Here is an 18,950-nt window from a genome sequence, read left to right as displayed (position 1 = left end):
CGCTGCGGGGAGGGGTTCTCCCTTTGGCATTAGGTAGTCCACCTCCGCGACAGGCAGTAGCTAGGACAATGGCAGAATTCTTCTGTCAATCTAGTGCTGTCTAAATCGGGTTTAGGTAGGTTTAACTATGCTGATCAGGGGTGTGGATTTTTCACACCTTGACCAACATAGTTAAACCAACCTCATTTTCTAGTGTTGACCAAGCCTTAGAATATGTTTACTTATGCTGAACAATCTGTTCCACCTTGTATTTTAGATGTGGTGCTCTGAGTACCTTTCCCAGACCTGAGGAAGAGCTCCGTGTAAGCTCGAAAGCTTGTCTCTTTTACCAACAGAAGTTGATCCATAAACCTTACCTACCTTGTTGCTGTAATTGATGGCTTTTATCTCCTTATTTGCCAGGAGAAGCTTTCTACGTGTCAGTGATGAATATTACTTAGTCTTGAAAAAATCCATTCACCTATTCATTACATATTCTAATAAGCAAAATGACAAATTCCCCTGGCCTACCTCTTTCCATCTCAGTATTTTCTCTGAGTGTAGGTATCATTTTAGCAAGCATTATCATGAAAATTAAAGTTGTTACTTCATTATTCTGATGCCTTCCTCTCTTTATACATGATATTTTAGATGGATAAACCTTGCAGGGATCAGAAATTAAGGTTTCCAGCAGCTCATCCATGGCATTGAAACGACCATGCACTGGATACTGGAATTACCTGTTGTTCTGAAAGTACTATGGTATCTTTTTACATTAGCTTCCCCCAATAACATCTCTGAAGATGATGAAAGTATACTTATGACACACTCCCACCTGTTTACAAGACAAATAGGGAGGCCATCATCTTTGTGACAGAATGTTTGCTTTGTGATTTTGATAATACGCGGATACCACAATGATGGTTGTATTAAACAGTACAGTACCATGATAGTTCATCTAAAACATACATTTCAATTTATCTGAATAGAAGACTCCTGAAATACTTCAGGAAATAATAATTTGATCGGTCATATCAGGAACAAAAAGTGAGTGTCATATATGAACTATCCATTCATTCTTGTAAAATGTCCTAAATTACAATTGATGAGCTGCTAGTTAACCACAACATCTTGAGCTAGTGGTATTTGACAAACTGATCACATTTACTGTTTTTGGCAATCATACCATACACTGAGAACAAGGACTCAGTTCTTGGTGTACTGTATTAGAGCCTGATCCTGATAATCTTTACTCATGTGAATAGTCGTTGCCCCATAGTAAGTCTCATTGAAGTCAAAGGGATTTCTCTTATGAATAAGGATTTGCAAATCCTTAATTGGTAATCATAGTTAGTGTCATTGGTGGTGGTATATATTCTGTGCATCTTCCTATTTTTAAACTGGAATAAACAGGCACCAAGTAAGTAATTGCTGCATGTATGTTATCAACACCACTAATCCATAGCACAGTTTGACATCAGCCTCTCTGTAGGCATGATCCGGATGTTGCAGGTCAGGACTGAAGAGCACTGGTGTTATACCAATAAAATAAAAACCAGCAGGATCTTATTAAAGGGGAAAAGGCAAAATGCCACATTTATTGTGAATACAGAAAGAATCGTAGTAAGCAGTTAATTATAGCTATAACATTCCATTCAATCTCCTATTTATTCACACATTCATTCATACATACATACACACACACACACACACAGGTTCTGCAAGGTTGTTATCATAGTTACCAGCCTTAGAGTTGCTCATGCCAAGCCACTGGCCAGGTGGCCTGGACATGAGGAGGGAGCAGGGCCTTATCAGATGCTCATCTGATGCTCCTGGAAGTTGGTTTGCAGAATCAGACCCCAAAGTTCTCACTTTCTAGAGTCCATTTTTATAGGAATTTCTTCCTATGCCATCTATGGGAATTGCTTCATCATGCTGTTGCTGAATCAGTCAGCAGATGGCACATTCCTGACGGCTCTGTGCTGCCAGATGTTATCTTGTTCTTTGTTTCTCCCATTCTTGAGGCTGTTGGGTGGATTCCAGTCTGCCCTCCGGGGGTCCTCTGGTTATTTCCACTTGACGCCTTCTTCAGCCGATGGACACTGGATTCTTAGGCTGGCACCTCCCTGATCATTCAGTTATTAGCCACACCAAGCGTCCATCCACATACATCCTCTATCTCTATTTTAATCACAATTGTTAATACAACAAAAGGGTGGGGAGTCTCTGGGTGCTGTTTCTGTTACAGAGTATTGCTTTGAGTCTCTCTCTGTGTGAATTGCTTTGAGAACAGACTCTGTCTTAGAATGTACTAACGCAATTAGCAGCTTGCAAGTTTCACACATGGAGAGAAACAGTACCAAAAACCAAGAGACCTCTTAATTAGTAATACCCTGGAATTTAAACTATGGGGAGTCAAACTCATTTGTGATTTTTATACAGAACTTCTTTAATATGATCCAACATTGGTAGAGTTGTGTGGCAAAATGTTACCTTACATCTCGTTGTGCTGTAGTATACTTGGCTCTGGGCAGTACTCATAAGGTTGTACTGTATTTTCATGAGCAGACTCATGCATAGTTTTAAAAAGTCCCTAATTTCTTGACTGCCAAGGTGGTTTGCAACCTTGGTAGGTTCAAAGCCACAAACAGGCTTTATTTCACCTTTTTCATGTTGATATATTGGGAGATGCATCATATGCAAACAATTGTACATAACTATTTGTGACCACTACATTTTAGAACGTAAAAGAAATCTTTTTAAAAAGTTACTTACTGACTGCAGTTCTTGTGTGGCCTAAAGCAGGGGAGTGGGAGCTGGGACTTGCAGGCTGTGCAACTGATTGAGAGGTAGGTGACTCATCTGTGTGTCAGTTTACTACGCTGTAAAATAGGTTCCCTGATCAACAGCGATGTTCTGAAGCTTAATTATTGTAAATTGCTTTGAGATCATGTAATGAAAGGTGTCTCTAAATGTAGATTATTTTGCTTGTCCCATTTGAGTTGGAGGAGAACGCAGACATGATTAACAGTCTGTTCATAGTTATGCTAAGTCATTCTGTAGTAAGCTTCATGTTTGGATTAGGTTGTAACTTAAACTTGAAAGCAACATCAGGCAGTGAAATCTAGAACTTTGAAAATAACCTTTTTCCCCCCTTGGGGAAAGGGTAGGATGGGCTATTGGGTTTTGTTTAATTTACAGGTTGATTGTGAACATGTGAATATGTTATAATGCTAGCATGTTTTTGTTCAGTCATTTATGCACATTGGTCCCATGTACTGATCTATGATCATCTAAGATTTGATCTAACTTTCTATTTTCTGTTGCGTTTATAGCAGTTCTGTTTCCTGTATCGTGTTGTAGGGCAGGGTTTCTCAACCTGTGGCTTGGGACCCAAAATTGGGTCGCTAGAATGTTTCAAAGGGTCATGTGGCAGTTCCTGTGGCTCCTGTCCCAAAGTGCTGACTGGGCTTGACTCCCTGCTCCCGACACTGCAACTTTGGGGTCCCAGTGCCACTCAGGTTTGGCCCAGCCATCATGATGACAGGAATCTGGGTAAGCCAAATTTGAGTTAGTGTCACTGCACCCCATGAGCCAAGTCACAACTCCACTCTCTCAAATTTGGTCCAGTTAGGGGGGCAGGGCCAAACTTGAGTGGTGCTGCCACCCTGGAGGTACCAGTGCCCAGATCAGAGAGCCAAGCCTAGCCAGTCCTATAGTGCAGGAGCCACCGATTTGGGCTAAGTGGTGGGCAGGATCCGATTTAAAAAACACCCAGGGCCTCCACCCCCAGACTATTTACTGGGTTGCGACAGGCCATACACATTTACAAATGGGTCTTGAGCCCCAAAAGGTTGAGAACTGCTGTTGTGTAGAGTGTCCTTCAGAGTAAAGCCTACTGTCTTCCCTTAAATCCTTTTCTGAAAATGAGTCTCCAATAAGGCAGCACAGCATATGGCTGTGGAACATCCCTGCCACCTTACCTTTCCATGTTTGTTTTCACCGGTGTACAGTGCTTTCCCTAAAATGATAAATTCTGTCAGAAGAAAACCTATATCGTCTAGTTTTTTTTCTAGAGAACCTTTCCAATGAGTTGTACTTCATATAATCAAGACTGTGCATTTATTATTTATTTCTGGGGGTGCCAAAGTGTGTTAGGCACTGTACAATAGTAAAGTAAGCCCCATTTCTTACCCTGAACAGCATATAGTGAAACAGCTTATTTTTATGCATACTTACCAACATATGGCCTGATTCTGCTCCCATGACTTCTGTGGATAAGTGGATTAGACCTGTAACTGAGAGCTTGAGTCTTTCCTTAATTTAAAAAAAAAAAAAAAAAGATGTTTAGGGCCCATAAAGGTGCTAGAGTGGCAGATATGACGTATTTTCCAGACAACAAGTATGGTGTAGACAGCAATAATGTACTCTTTCTCAGACAGGTCTGTGACTCCTCTTTGATCTGGAAATGCCACTTCTAGGAGTCAAAGGGCTAATTTGGTGGCCCAGTCTTTTCTTGGCTACTTTGCTGAGACTTGAGGAATGTGAGGTCTGTACTATGCTAGCTTTTGTTTTGTATTGTGGACTACTTTGGAGGTTTTTTTAATGGTCGTGCCTGGAAACTCCAGTCAAGGTCAAGAACCCATTATACTGAGCGCTTTGTAAACACATAGTAAGACAGTCCCTGCCCTGAAGAGCATGAGTCTAGTTTAAGACCAGATATAAATAGAGGGACTGGAGGAAGGAGAATGAGGGTTATGGTGAGGCCAACACCAGGTTTAATAAATTCGTCATGTGCACAGCTAAATGGCTTCAGTTATTTTTAGTTTTAAAATATTAAAGAAAAACTAACCCCCACTGGCCTCTTGCTTCATTATTATTAGTTAACTTAGACAAGGTAGAAGTTGGGTCTTGAAGGATTTGAAACAGGCGTGAATAGTTGCTTTTTGGACTAATTAAGGGAAAGCATTCCATGTGGTATTACTGAAACTTGGTGGGATGATTCCCATGACTGGAATGATAAAATCAATGGCTGTAACCTATTTAGGAAGGAGGGAGAGTGGTTGTGTTGAAAATGGCATTATCTGTTTCTGAGTCACCAACAACTTGGAGAAAATGATTTTGAATGCTTATAGATCAGTAGCCTAACAGATAAGGCATATGATGGGGTATTACGTGTTGTCTGCTACAGACCACACTAGGGAAGAGGATGACTGTGTGGTGCACCTATATAATGTATAGGAAAAAAGCTGTGTGATCATGGGATACTTCAATTTGAGTGATATATGCTGGAGATCTCATGCTGCCAGTACTAAAACATTCTTGGAATTTCTAAATATTATAGATGACCATTTCCTACCTTAAAGTGTTGCATCCAGCATGGGGGAATTCTATATTAAACTTCGTCTTGACAGATAAAGATGACCTGATCACAGAACTAAAAATTAATGGTAACTTAGGTATAGGTGATCATGACTGACTTAGAATCATAGAATATCAGGGTTGGAAGGGACCTCAGGAGGTCATCTAGTCCAACCCCCTGCTCAAAGCAGGACCAATCCCCAATTAAATCATCCCAGCCAGGGCTTTGTCAAGTCTGACCTTAAAAACTTCTAAGGAAGGAGATTCTACCACCTCCCTAGGTAACGCATTCCAGTGTTTCACCACCCTCCTAGTGAAAAATTTTTTCCTAATATCCAACCTAAACCTCCCCCACTGCAACTTGAGACCATTACTCCTTGTCCTGTCCTCTTCTACCACTGAGAATAGTCTAGAACCATCCTCTCTGGAACCACCTCTCAGGTAGTTGAAAGCAGCTATCAAATCCCCCCTCATTCTTCTCTTCCACAGACTAAACAATCCCAGTTCCTTCAGCCTCTCCTCATAAGTCATGTGTTCCAGACCCCTAATCATTTTTTTTGCCCTTTGCTGGACTCTCTCCAATTTATCCACATCCTTCTTGTAGTGTGGGGCCCAAAACTGGACACAGTACTCCAGATGAGGCCTCACCAATGTCGAATAGAGGGGGACGATCACGTCCCTCAATCTGCTCGCTATGCCCCTACTTATACATCCCAAAATGCCATTGGCCTTCTTGGCAACAAGGGCACACTGCTAACTCATATCCAGCTTCTCGTCCACTGTCACCCCTAGGTCCTTTTCTGCAGAACTGCTGCCTAGCCATTCGGTCCCTAGTCTGTAGCTGTGCATTGGGTTCTTCCATCCTAAGTGCAGGACCCTGCACTTATCCTTATTGAACCTCATCAGATTTCTTTTGGCCCAATCCTCCAATTTGTCTAGGTCCCTGTGTATCCTAGCCCTGCCCTCCAGCATATCTACCACTCCTCCCAGTTTAGTATCATCCGCAAATTTGCTGAGAGTGCAATCCACACCATCCTCCAGCTCATTTATGAAGATATTGAACAAAACCGGCCCCAGGACCGACCCCTGGGGCACTCCACTTGACACCGGCTGCCAACTAGACATGGAGCCATTGATCACTACCTGTTGAGCCCGACAATCTAGCCAACATTCTACCCACCTTATAGTGCATTCATCCAGCCCATACTTCTTTAACTTGCTGACAAGAATACTGTGGGAGACCGTGTCAAAAGCTTTGCTAAAGTCAAGAAACAATACATCCACTGCTTTCCCTTCATCCACAGAACCAGTAATCTCATCATAGAAGGCGATTAGATTAGTCAGGCATGACCTTCCCTTGGTGAATCCATGCTGACTGTTCTTGATCACTTTCCTCTCATGTAAGTGCTTCAGGATTGATTCTTTGAGGACCTGCTCCATGATTTTTCCAGGGACTTAGGTGAGGCTGACTGGCCTGTAGTTCCCAGGATCCTCCTTCTTCCCTCTTTTAAAGAATGGCACTACATTAGCCTTTTTCTAGTCATCTGGGACTTCCCCCGTTCGCCACGAGTTTTCAAAGATAATGGCCAATGGCTCTGCAATCACAGCCGCCAGTTCCTTTAGCACTCTCGGATGCAACTCGTCCGGCCCCATGGACTTGTGCACGTCCAGCTTTTCTAAATAGTCCCTAACCACCTCTTTCTCCACAGAGGGCTTGCCATCTATTCCCCATGTTGTGATGCCCAGCGCAGCAGTCTGGGAGCTGACCTTGTTCGTAAAGACAGAGGCAAAAAAAGCATTGAGTACATTAGCTTTTTCCACATCCTCTGTCACTAGGTTGCCTCCCTCATTCATTAAGGGGCCCACACTTTCCTTGGCTTTCTTCTTGTTGCCAACATACTTGAAGAAACCCTTCTTGTTACTCTTGACATCTCTCGCTAGCTGCAGCTCCAGGTGCGATTTGGCCCTCCTGATTTCATTCCTACATGCCCGAACAATATTTTTATACTCTTCCCTGGTCATATGTCCAACCTTCCACTTCTTGTAAGCTTCTTTTTTATGTTTAAGATCCGCTAGGATTTCACTGTTAAGCCAAGCTGTTCGCCTGCCATATTTACTATTCTTTCGACACATCGGGATGGTTTGTTCCTGTAACCTCAACAGGGATTCCTTGAAATACAGCCAGCTGTCCTGGACTCCTTTCCCCTTCATGTTAGTCCCCCAGGGGATCCTACCCATCCGTTCCCTGAGGGAGTCGAAGTCTGCTTTCCTGAAGTCCAGGGTCCGTATCCTGCTGCTTACCTTTCTTCCCTGTGTCAGGATCCTGAACTCAACCAACTCATAGTCACTGCCTCCCAGATTCCCATCCACTTTTGCTTCCCCCACTAATTCTTCCCGGTTTGTGAGCAGCAGGTCAAGAAAAGCTCTCCCCCCCAGTTGGCTCCTCTAGCACTTGCACCAGGAAATTGTCCCCTACGCTTTCCAAAAACTTCCTGGATTGTCTATGCAGGGATTGTCTATGCAGAGACTTAATCACATTTATAATGTGCAAGCAGAATAAAGACTAGAACAGTGATATATATCCTTTTATATATATATACTTGATGCTTTAAAATGGCCAATTTCACAAATCTGAAAAGAATTGAGCCAAATCAGCTGGGAGGAAGAATTGAATCAGAATGATTGAGAATTGTTTAAGAACACTTTACTAGATGACCAAAAAGCCACAGTCCAGCAATCAAGAAAGAATGCCATATTGGTTTAAAAAAACCTGCCCCGATTTAGAGGGAAGTGAAGGCAGCTAAAAAATTAAAATAAAAATTAATATAAATCAGAAACTGGGAATTGTAGAAAATTGATAAGGGGAGCAAAGATAAATTTGTGTTCAGTAAAGTAAGGACAACGAGGAAGAGTTTTTAAAATAGGTTAGGAACAAAAAGAATCCTGACAATGGTATTAGCCTACTACCGGATGGAAATGGTAGAATTATCCATAATGCAGAAAAGGCAGAAGTGTTCAATAAATATTTCTGTTTTTGGGGGAGGGGAGATAGATTTGAGGGTGACCTGGTAAGATACAAGAATAGTAGTTTATGTAGGGACCAAGAAATTTGGACAAGAGGCCTGAAACTGAAGCAGTGCTAGAAGGTGGGGATGACCTGATCAGAACAGGTCAGGAACAGTATGTTAATAGGAACATTATGAATAGACTAGAGATGACAGGCAGGCCACAGACAAGAAGTCAAGACAAGAATTAAGAGGTGGGAAAAGTTTTAGTGATGCAGACAGAAAAGGCTGGATCTTTGCAATGTTATGGAGGAAGAAGTGGCAAGATTTGGGAATGGGTCTAGAGAGGTCCTAGTTGGAGATGACATCTAGGCCTGAGTAACTGGGAGCGTAATGGTGTTACAAACAGTCCCTGAGAAAGAGAGAGGCCTTGAGAGTAGTAACTGCCTACACTGTGATCTGTGAGGCTAATGAAGACACCGTGACTCTAATCAAGTTCAGACATACATTTACTGGTGGTGCCAACAGTCTAGTAGATAAGAGCAAGCTGCTTTGCCACTCCTAGGTGTGGGAGGAAGTAAGAGATTCTAGAGTGGCGCAGATAGACAGAAGTGTTACCAATGATTGACTATTTTCAGTTTCCCCATCTTCTTGTGAAATCCAAAACAATGACATTGTGAAGGGACAGAGCTTCAGATTTTGCTTCATTTTTTGCTACTGAATTGTATATTTCAGTTCCAAGCTCAGTGTCCAGCAACAGAGAGAGGCACCCATCTGTAAAACAAATTCTGGGTACTGTCCTGACATGAAAGATGAATCACCTTGTTCACAGGCATGAGGAAAAAGAGCAGTGCTGTTGGGTTTCTTCCAGAGTGTAGAAAGAAGAAAATCAGTCTGACTAGTTAATTTTCTTCTGGGTTTCTTGACTTCTTGTTTTTCAAAACTTGTTTTTGAAAACAAGCCCATGCTCCTTTGAATGAAGTACATAGAATTAATAGTTAAAAATATACTCCAACTTCCCCAATAAAAATAGACTGTTTCTTTCTGAAAGAGAATTAATTTTATTCTTTTAATCTGTTAAAACTTGGAATATGCTTGGGTGACTTGGTTGCCCATGGAGCCTTAATTTGCCCCTCTTGTCTATCAGCAATATGTTAGTCTTTAATTCAGTGGTCCTCAAACTTTTTACCTCGTGCCTCCCCCTCCTTCACCCTGTCAGCTCCCCTCTCCCTCCAAGCCAGAGTCGGGGGAGGAGGGTTGTGGCTCCAGGCATGGGGAATGCAGATAGGCTAAAGGGGCTGGCCAGGCGGGGCAATGTGGACAGGGTAAGGGAGCCGTCAGGCAGGGCCACAGCGGGGCACTCCCTCCCTGCACTCCCATGGGGATTGGCCTGGGTCCCAGCTGCACCCCCCCCAACGCTCCTCCACACCCCCTGGGGGGTACATCCCACAGTTTGAGGACCTCTGCTTTAATTACACAATCACAGACTATTTTTCCACTGGTTCCCTTCCTCAGCCTGTTCTTTCCAGACAGCTCACTGACAACTGTTCCCTCTCTTGCAAGACCTTTTAACTGTTTAGTGTCCTTTTATCTTAGCCTCCAGCCTTAGCAAAACAGTTGTGTAATTTTTGCTGGAATGTGGAATTAGTATTGTTTCTTAACTTCCTGACTGTGTGCTCGGTGGTGGTTTATCTGGACCCATTGTATTACCTTCCTGCTTGCTTCGTAACATCCCTGCTAGTAAACTAAACCACCCGTACATACAGTACGCAAACAAATGTGCCAAGGTGCCACAAGTACTCCTTTTCTTTATTCTGATGTATAGACATACATAAACATTTCACATGACCTGGTCACAAATTAGTATTCATAAACTAATATGAATCAGCTTTTTGTCCTTCATACCTAATTCATTACCTGAGCACGACTCCTCCGATGCACTGAATGAGGTTGGGGTCCTGCCTGTGGTAAAAACAATATGTGATCATGTAATTAAAGACCATATCATAATGCATACACACAATGTGTCTGAATTGAGGCTGTATGGGCAACTTTAATTCAGCATTTCCTAACTTTTCAGTGTTTGACGTTGCAACCATAATGTTCTTTTTAAAGTAGCTTTCTTGTATGTAATATTATATGGTATAAAATTAATCTGCACAACATCCCTGCAGTGTTTTTTCACCTTTAAGTTAATGAAACATAACACTGTGCTTTAGCATAGCTTTTGTCAGGGAATATTTAATTAGTGCTTGATCCTATTCTTGTGCATATCTAATCATAAGTGTAAATTTTGGCCTTGAGACCAAGAAACACAGTTTTCTTTCCACAAAGTCACCTGCCCCTTCACAGACCAGGAGAGTTAATTACAACAGCAGCGACACTGAAACCCAAGTAAATGCATGCAGACTTATGTTATGTCTACACTTGAACCACTACAGCAGCGCAGGAGGGGTTCTACTGTTGGTGTGGGTAATCCACCTCCCTGAGGTGGTAGCGAGGTCAGCAAAAGGTTAGAGAGGTTAGATCAGCATAGTTATGTCTCTCAGGAGTGTGGATTTTTCACACCCCTTAAAGAAGTAGCTATACAAATGTAGGTTCCTAGTGTAGACCAGCCCTCACCTTATCACTTAGGTTACCAAAACAACAAGTATAAAATTAAGCAACAATGAGTTTTCCAGTAAAATTCACCAAACAACTGATAAACCTGTAATCAGTTACCAGGAATATAAAGCCCTATTCACAAAGGCATCATGTTAAAATGTGTTCAGATTTAGTTTTTGCAATTTGTCGCATTGTGTACTAAACTTTGTTTTTGGTAACCCTTTGGGAAACAGCTCAGAAATGCTTTGTAATGTACAGTGTCTTGGGGGCAAAGTTGAGTAATATCTTACGACTGTTTCTACTGTTTACTTTGACCAGCATTGCATTATTGGACTTATTCTCTCTCCCACCACCCTCTCCAGTCTTCTGAAATGTAATTTAGTTCATTTCTAATAAATGCAGCCACTTTACATGGATTCATTTCTCTATACATGTGATAGTTCAGGTTCACAGTTAATTCAGATAAACCGGGCTGAATATATGCAAAATATTGCACAGTTGATAGTTACCTCTGAACTAACTCTCTCCCCCCACCCCCCAAGGGGAGCTAACATTTGCTACCATCACACTGTTCTCTCTGCTTGTGACACCCCTTCTCCCACTCTGCCTGGACCTTGTCTATTTAGACCGTAAGCTTTTAGGAGCAGGGACTGTTTAGGGGCATTACTGTGCCTAGCGTAATGGGATCCATTTTTGGATGATCCTTAGGCATACTGTAATAAACATGGTTAACTGAGTAAGTATGTACATTTTAACATTGGATCATACTAAATTTCAGTTTTCCTCATTTGGATTCTCTGCAAATACTTACCTGGGAGGACAGACTGAGTCGTGTAAAGCTCTGTCTTAATAACATACAGTGTAATTGATTTTAAATGATATACAAAAGAACTGAGGTTGAAGATACATTACAGTGGGAGCAATTATCTGCAAAATGTATTAACTACTTTTAAACTTTCCTTTTCTTATCATGACTTGACAGTTGTAGTTTGGCAGGGCTTTTGGAGCTGGGCATATTTTGAAACTCTTGGACTCTGTGCTGAACAGTTTGTTCTGGTCTAAACTAGTAGTTAGACAATGTTCTGCATCATTTAAAATTCACACCCATTTTCAGCAGTAGTTAAATTTCCTAATGTAGACACAGCTCACAGTGTGAGGGTGACTCAGCATAAAACATGCCGTTTTCCTGCAAGATAGTTGGAAGTAGATGGGTCAGGATAGGATCATCTGGGAGATGGAGTATTACATGTGGGTCTCCTTGTCTAAATGAACATTTTAGTTCATGGCAAGCTTGGGGTATGATTCTACTTTGCACTTGTGTTCTAAGGGCTTACTGTCTGTGTGGACCCTGCTGATATACATTAACAGTTTATAAATGCAGTTTGCTCTAGTCCTCTTTGAGACCGGGCTAGGGCCTGGTCTACACTTAAAAGTTCAGTCAACAGAACTATGGTGCTTAAGGGTGTGAAAATACATACATTTTTGTTAGACTTGTAAGTAAATGTGGCTTAACTCTTATTAAATATAATATAATTTCCCTAACATAACATGTTGTGCTTTTCTTCTATTTCCACGTATTTACCCAAGTAAAATGAAATTAGTACTACAGCTGTGTACAGGCACTCGTGCTGTTTCCTATCTGTCCTGGTTAAGACATTTTGGAGTTTTCAGCCAAAATTTAGCCCTTCGGTTCAGACTGAGCCTTGGACCCACCTCCTCTCGAAGTAGTGTCTAAATACAGATGGTCGAAGGCTGAATAACTCAGCTCCACCCAAGGTGGAGCCAAGGCATCCCTGACTGTCATCAACAATTAAGAATTCAAACAAAGATGCATTCCATGCAACAATTCTATTGCTGTAATGATGCAGTATGTATTTCAGTTAACTTTACATGCAACCTGCTAGAATTAACCTCTCAGGGGTATTTAAATCTCTCCTTACACCCTGTAACTATATTTACCCACTTCACTTTCTCTTCTCTCCCTTTTCCCATGCTGTTCTTACCCAACCGTAAACTACTCACTTAAGAAACTCAACGAATTACAAAAACAAATATAGAGGGTAAATAGTCAACATAATCACATTGTTTTAATAATCCTTTTTATTATTTACATGGTGCTTGTCATTCTAGGAGGTTAGTTTGCCTCTTACTGTTACGTATTCATTGCTCTACCCCACCTCCAATGTCATTTTTAAAGTAAACAGAAGCAATTACATCGGGGGAAAAAAATGAAGTTTCTTTCCTGGGATATAGTAATAACTGTGGAAGAATAGGTTAGTAGAGAACATTTGACAATGATTGTGAAAATCACAGCCCAACATTGTTAAACACAGCAATAGTAACCAATTACATTTTTCTCCTCTTTTCTCCTCTTCTCAGGTATATGTATCATGTTTTGACCAAAAATACCACAGTAACAGATCACAACCGCAATCTGTTAGTGGAGACTATTCGTTCTATAACTGAGATCCTTATATGGGGAGATCAGAATGACAGCTCCGTGTTTGAGTAAGTGCTTTACAGCTTCACTGTTTATTAAAAAAAAAACAACAACAAAATGTAAACAATTAAATCAAAATTGTTGATCAGCTGATATGGGCGGGGTTGGCATTTGTAGATTGAGATGAATGGTGAAGCTTGCACTATGGTTCCGACCAAATGTGTGCTAGCTATAATTCAGCTGTCCATAGAGGTTAGCTTTCCTACTGTGCAAGTCATCAGCTACTTTAAGGAAGTTTCTTAATTGAAACTTGAGCAAACTATTTTTGGTAGAGTTCCTAACACACTTCAATGTAGAGGGGGAAGAGGAATTGCATACAGAGAGGGTGGCACTTAGACAACTTAGATGCTCTTAAAACAACTTTACAAAGGGGTGTGTGCATATAACTGGTATTACTAGAAAGGTAACATAACCTCTCATCCTACTGAGGATTGGTATGTTAGAGGAAACAATCATTTATTTAAAAAATTCTGACCAATTCAAAGCTGCTTCATTGTACCATTTTGATGTTCATATGCCATGGTAAGCTTTGGAAGAAAATATGATGTAGTAAACTTTTTAAGGTCTACAGAGTAGTAGGTTTATAGGGTCATTCTAAATGTAATAACACACCTTTCTTTCTGATTTCCCACCCCCTCCCCTATGACGACAAAATACAGTAGAAGACAAGCTGACACTTTTAGTGGATTTTTTTTTTAAGCTCTAGGAAATTTCAGTAAAATATTTCCACTCAAAGACCCTTTCCTACAAAACTGCTTTCATGAGTTCGTAGGGTAAGGAAGCCTACTTTTCTGTTCAGTTGGACATTACATGTCTGACTAGCCCTTAGATTTTTATCCCTTTTGTTTATTAATTTGAATGCTCTTCAAACATCCTGGTTCGTTTAACTTTTGACAGAGAGGCACTTCTTGTCAGTGAATGGATGCAATATTACAAAACTATACAATATGAAAGTTGTCAAACTTATAAAAAATAAGCCTCCAAGTCAAACCAACAGTTCATCCTTTTTTAAAAAAATAATGAATGAATCAGTAATGCTTTTACATTATCTTCTAGCTTTTTCTTAGAGAAGAACATGTTTGTTTTCTTCTTGAATATCCTGCGTCAGAAATCTGGTCGTTATGTATGTGTACAGCTGCTGCAGACCTTGAACATCCTCTTTGAGAATATTAGTCACGAGACATCACTCTGTAAGGACACATTTCTTATTAAACATTTGTTCTCATTATTAAACAAATCAAAGCTTCAGCACACAATGTAATTGCTCTTTTCATTTTATTAACTCTAAAAGCTAATGTACAAGAATGTTTTTAGGACTCAAGTCATCTAACTACCTCTGTGAGATCATTAATTCTTTTTAATTAAACAGCATTGAATTTCCAATGCAACTCCACTCTAAAGTGGTTGTTCATAAGTTTCCAGTAGTGTAAAAAACCCTTTGGGTTGTACTGTTGAAAGCAAATAGTAAAAAATTTGAAAAGATTTAATATGTGGTCTTTTTAAAGGGCTATTTAAAATGTGAACATTGTATTGAGTATGTTCTAGATTATAAATCTTCTACTCAAATGAGGAATTTAAAAACCAACAACCATAGAAAATCACTGGTTAATTAGGGTCTCAAATGTATGTACTTAACTGTTGCAGAACTAGCAGTGGAAGCATACACCTGCTAGCAAAGCCTTTTGCTGTAGCTGTTCTGTGATCAGAGGCGTTGGCATCCAAACAAAACACCATGTTAATTTTAAGGTCCTTTAGAAACATATGAAGGGAGAAAAAATAAATTGTTGCTAAATAAGAGAAACAAAATTGGCCAGGACAGCATCCATGCGTAAGCTTTTGAGGGTAAATAATATGGAGGGGAAAATGCTATTTAAAATAAATACTTGATTTGTAATGCCTAAGATTTGATCACCAGCTACAGCATGCTTACAGAAGAAATGTAATATAGACAAGTGTATTCAGTTCTCATTATAATCCTATCTTTGGGAGCCAAGCCTTTTGCAAGAAGTTAATGAGCATTACTTCTATATATTACTGCTAATTGAAGTAGTCATTTGCATTGTTCAACCTAAAAATAGGGGTATTTAGTTGTCAAATGGAGACTTAATTACTGCTAGGTTGTGCTTATGAAGCACTTTTCATTGTCAGGCACTTTATATATAAGAAAAAATAAAATTAGGCTTCAAAGGATTTAATTTGTATTGCTAAGTGTCAGTAAACCTTGATTTTACTGTACACCCCTGCATGCCCCTTCCTCCCCGGCCCCCCAACAGCCCCAAAACAAAACCCATTTCCATTGATGGTGATCAAAATTTATGGAGGCAAAATAAGGAAAAATGCTGCTTGAAAACTTAGTTTGATTTAAGGATATCTACTTCATGTGTTTTGAAACATGATGTTGACAATTTGTGTTTTAGCGGTTATGAAACCTTAACTTTTTAAGCTGTCTACTATCATTAAATTGTCTGATTCCTCCCCACCCCATCCTCCATAATTTCCTGCAAGTGTGAAAATTTAAATCGATGAAAACAAAAAAAATTTCATAACCTGTTTTCACAACTATGAAAATTGAAAATGATAAACGTTTTTCAAAAATAAACCTTGATGTTATCCATTAAAATTTTAAAGAAATATTAAATTCTATGAAGCCTGTATATAACCTATTCCATAATTTTTCCTTTGTGGTGATTTGTGATATGGTTTTATATTTCAGATTATTTGCTCTCTAATAACTATGTAAATTCTATCATTGTCCACAAATTTGACTTTTCTGATGAGGAGATCATGGCATATTATATCTCATTTCTGAAAACACTTTCCCTGAAACTCAACAATCACACTGTACACTTTTTTTACAATGAGGTAAGTGGCTGGAAAAATTTACAGTAAAAAGCCTTACTAACTAGTGTGTGAAATGAGTTTAAGGCCAAAACTTTGGTGCATCCCAGAAAGACTTGTCTCACCCCTGAGCCTTAGCATTTCTCTATCTCAGCTCAAGCTTCTTTCGAGGACTGCTCCTTCTCCATTGTCTTGCAGTTTAATATTACTTATATTGTAGTAGCAATGTGCCCGAGTAAAAATCTCAATCAGGTTTTGTGTGTTGTAGCAAGTGTGTGGGGAAATCTTTTTGTGCTATGAAATGTCTGTCTTGTGTATTTCCCACTCTTCATACTGGTCTTAATTAAATTATTAACATGTTAAAAGCTTTATACTGTTTGCACAGGCAATAATTAGAGTGCAATGTCTGTTTTCTGTAATAAAAAGTCTAAATTCCCACTCTTAACTCCATTAGCATATAATATCTTGGCACGCTATTAGTGTGTATCATTTAAAAAAAAATAGTGAAGGTGAGATTTTAAATATTTAATGTGTAGTTTTTCAGCAAAGTCCACAAAGCATTTTCTTTGGTAGTCCAAAACTGATTAACAGTAGAGGATAACCTCATCTAATCCCAGCCCACAACCAGCTTTCTTGATTAAATACTACAACCGCTGAAATGAAGGTCTGCTCTACACTTTAAACATAGGTACAGTGCTCGGGGGGGGGGGGGGATCCACACCCCTGAATGCTGTAGCTCTACCAGCCTAACCTTTGGTGTAGGCATGATTAGACTGACTGACCCCAATGTTTCAGTCAACGTAGCTGCCATCGCTTGGGAAGGTGGAGTCCCATCACTGTAGCCTGAGTCTACGCTACAGCGGCATTCGCTTTGGAGCTGTTGCTGTGCCGCTGTGGTGCCCCTAGTGTAGACATTGCCCAAGTATAAATACACTGCAACATGGATGGCAGAAGCTAATGTTCTTACTGATTCGGTCAGTGTTCTGCCTTTTTGTTGTAATAACATCAAACTGAAATAGTTAACTTTGTAAATCACTGCTTTAAAAAATTAAAAAGCTTTTAAAATATTGCATAGCGAGATCTCCATTAAAAAGAATTTAATATAATCTAAGTGCAAAAGAGTATCCAAATTTACAGAAATTTGTCATTGGCATTTTGCATGTGTATATTAAAACAAACTACTTCATTGCATCCGATGAAGTGAGCTGTAGCTCACGAAAGCTCATGCTCAAATAAATTGGTTAGTCTCTAAGGTGCCACAAGTACTCCTTTTCTTTTTGCGAATACAGACTAACACGGCTGTTACTCTGAATACTTCATGGATCTTAGTAAATATTGATGTTTTGATCTGTCAGCTGCTATATTTGAATTATAAATGCCCACAGAACTTGGGATTGCAACATAAAGTGCAACATAACTTCAAACTTAAGTTAGTTCAGAATTCTGATGTTTCAAATGTAGTGATTACTCATAGAACCTAAAAAGAAAAGGAGGACTTGTGTCACCTTAGAGGCTAACACATTTAGTCGAGCATAAGCTTTCATGAGCTACAGCTCACTTCAACTTCATCGGATGCATCCAGTGAAGTGAGCTGTAGCTCACGAAAGCTTATGCTCGACTAAATTTGTTAGCCTCTAAGGTGCCACAAGTCCTCCTTTTCTTTTTGCGGATACAGACTAACACGGCTGCTACTCTGAAACCTGTCACAGAACCTAGAGTTTTGTCTATTTACTACAGTACTTTATTCAACTGTAAACCTGTTATCTTAAAGCCCTAATTCAGCATTTGAATCCACGCAGACACATCCCATATGAAGTCAGTGGGGATCAGCATGAGCAAACACACCCACCTATTTTGGTTCAGTTGCATGTCTAGGAGGTGGTTGGTTTTTTTTGTTTTGTTTTGTTTTTTTATGTAACCTTAGTCTTATTTTTCTCTCTCTCTCCACATAATAGTTATTGCCAGAAGAGGGCATCAAAGCTGTTTTAAAAAGTACAGAGATGATGTTGTGTGAAATATATGAAACTTTTGTTAATATATGCTTCCTGTAATAAACTCATTTACCTGCAAACCTAATAGGTGTTTGAAACTCTCAGATTTTGTTTTAAAAAGGATTAAGATTGACTACATCTGCATGCCTTTCTAGAACTATGCAATAGGTTAGATTTCTCCCTCCCTCCTGCCTGGTTACCTTTGTCGGGTAACTTTTGCCATGCAAAATCCTAACAAAGTATTGAATGTTTGACAGGATAGTACATAATGCCTGCTGTATTTTTATTTCAGCACACAAATGATTTTGCCTTGTATACGGAGGCTATTAAATTTTTTAACCACCCAGAGAGCATGGTCAGAATTGCTGTCAGGACTATAACTTTAAATGTCTACAAAGGTAAGTTTTTAGTGTATCAGACTAGTACACCTAATACTTTGTGTAGCTAAAGTAAAATGTTAAGAATTACAAACAATCCATATTAACCAGGCATAGCTTCTGATCTATGCAAGGTTGAATTAATTGTAAGCATGTTACTTAACATGCATGTGTTAACAAACATACATGTGTTAAATATAGACTTTTTCTTAATCTTTAAAGAAGACAACTCTAAAGCCAAAGTGTGTTTGTAAACATCCGTGTATTGTCCTTGATAAAGAAAAGGGTGCCAACA

General features: G+C 39.7%; 1 protein-coding gene across 15 annotated transcripts in view; it reads left to right on the top strand.

The window, feature by feature from the left end:
• Window positions 1-18,950, top strand: part of CLEC16A (C-type lectin domain containing 16A) — a 188,076-nt gene that overhangs the window by 2,026 nt on the left and 167,100 nt on the right. For 12 of the 15 annotated variants that reach the window (XR_012161151.1, XM_073362442.1, XM_073362441.1 and 9 more), the window contains exons 2-5: window positions 13,329-13,457; window positions 14,506-14,639; window positions 16,163-16,311; window positions 18,571-18,676. Coding sequence is in view for 14 of the 15 variants with exons in the window: in XM_073362442.1 (XP_073218543.1) it covers window positions 13,329-13,457; window positions 14,506-14,639; window positions 16,163-16,311; window positions 18,571-18,676 (518 nt within the window). In the remaining variant the exon portion in view is untranslated. Of the gene's footprint in view, window positions 1-630; window positions 742-790; window positions 1,027-13,328; window positions 13,458-14,505; window positions 14,640-16,162; window positions 16,312-18,570; window positions 18,677-18,950 lie in introns of those variants that run through there. The other 3 variants (XM_073362443.1, XM_073362444.1, XM_073362451.1) reach the window with 3 other exon arrangements.

This window comes from Lepidochelys kempii, chromosome 10 (genome assembly GCF_965140265.1).
Source record: "Lepidochelys kempii isolate rLepKem1 chromosome 10, rLepKem1.hap2, whole genome shotgun sequence".
Lineage (NCBI taxonomy): Eukaryota > Metazoa > Chordata > Testudines > Cheloniidae > Lepidochelys > Lepidochelys kempii.
The sequence above is the reverse complement of the archived record's forward strand: the minus strand, read 5'-3'. Positions and strand labels throughout refer to the sequence as shown.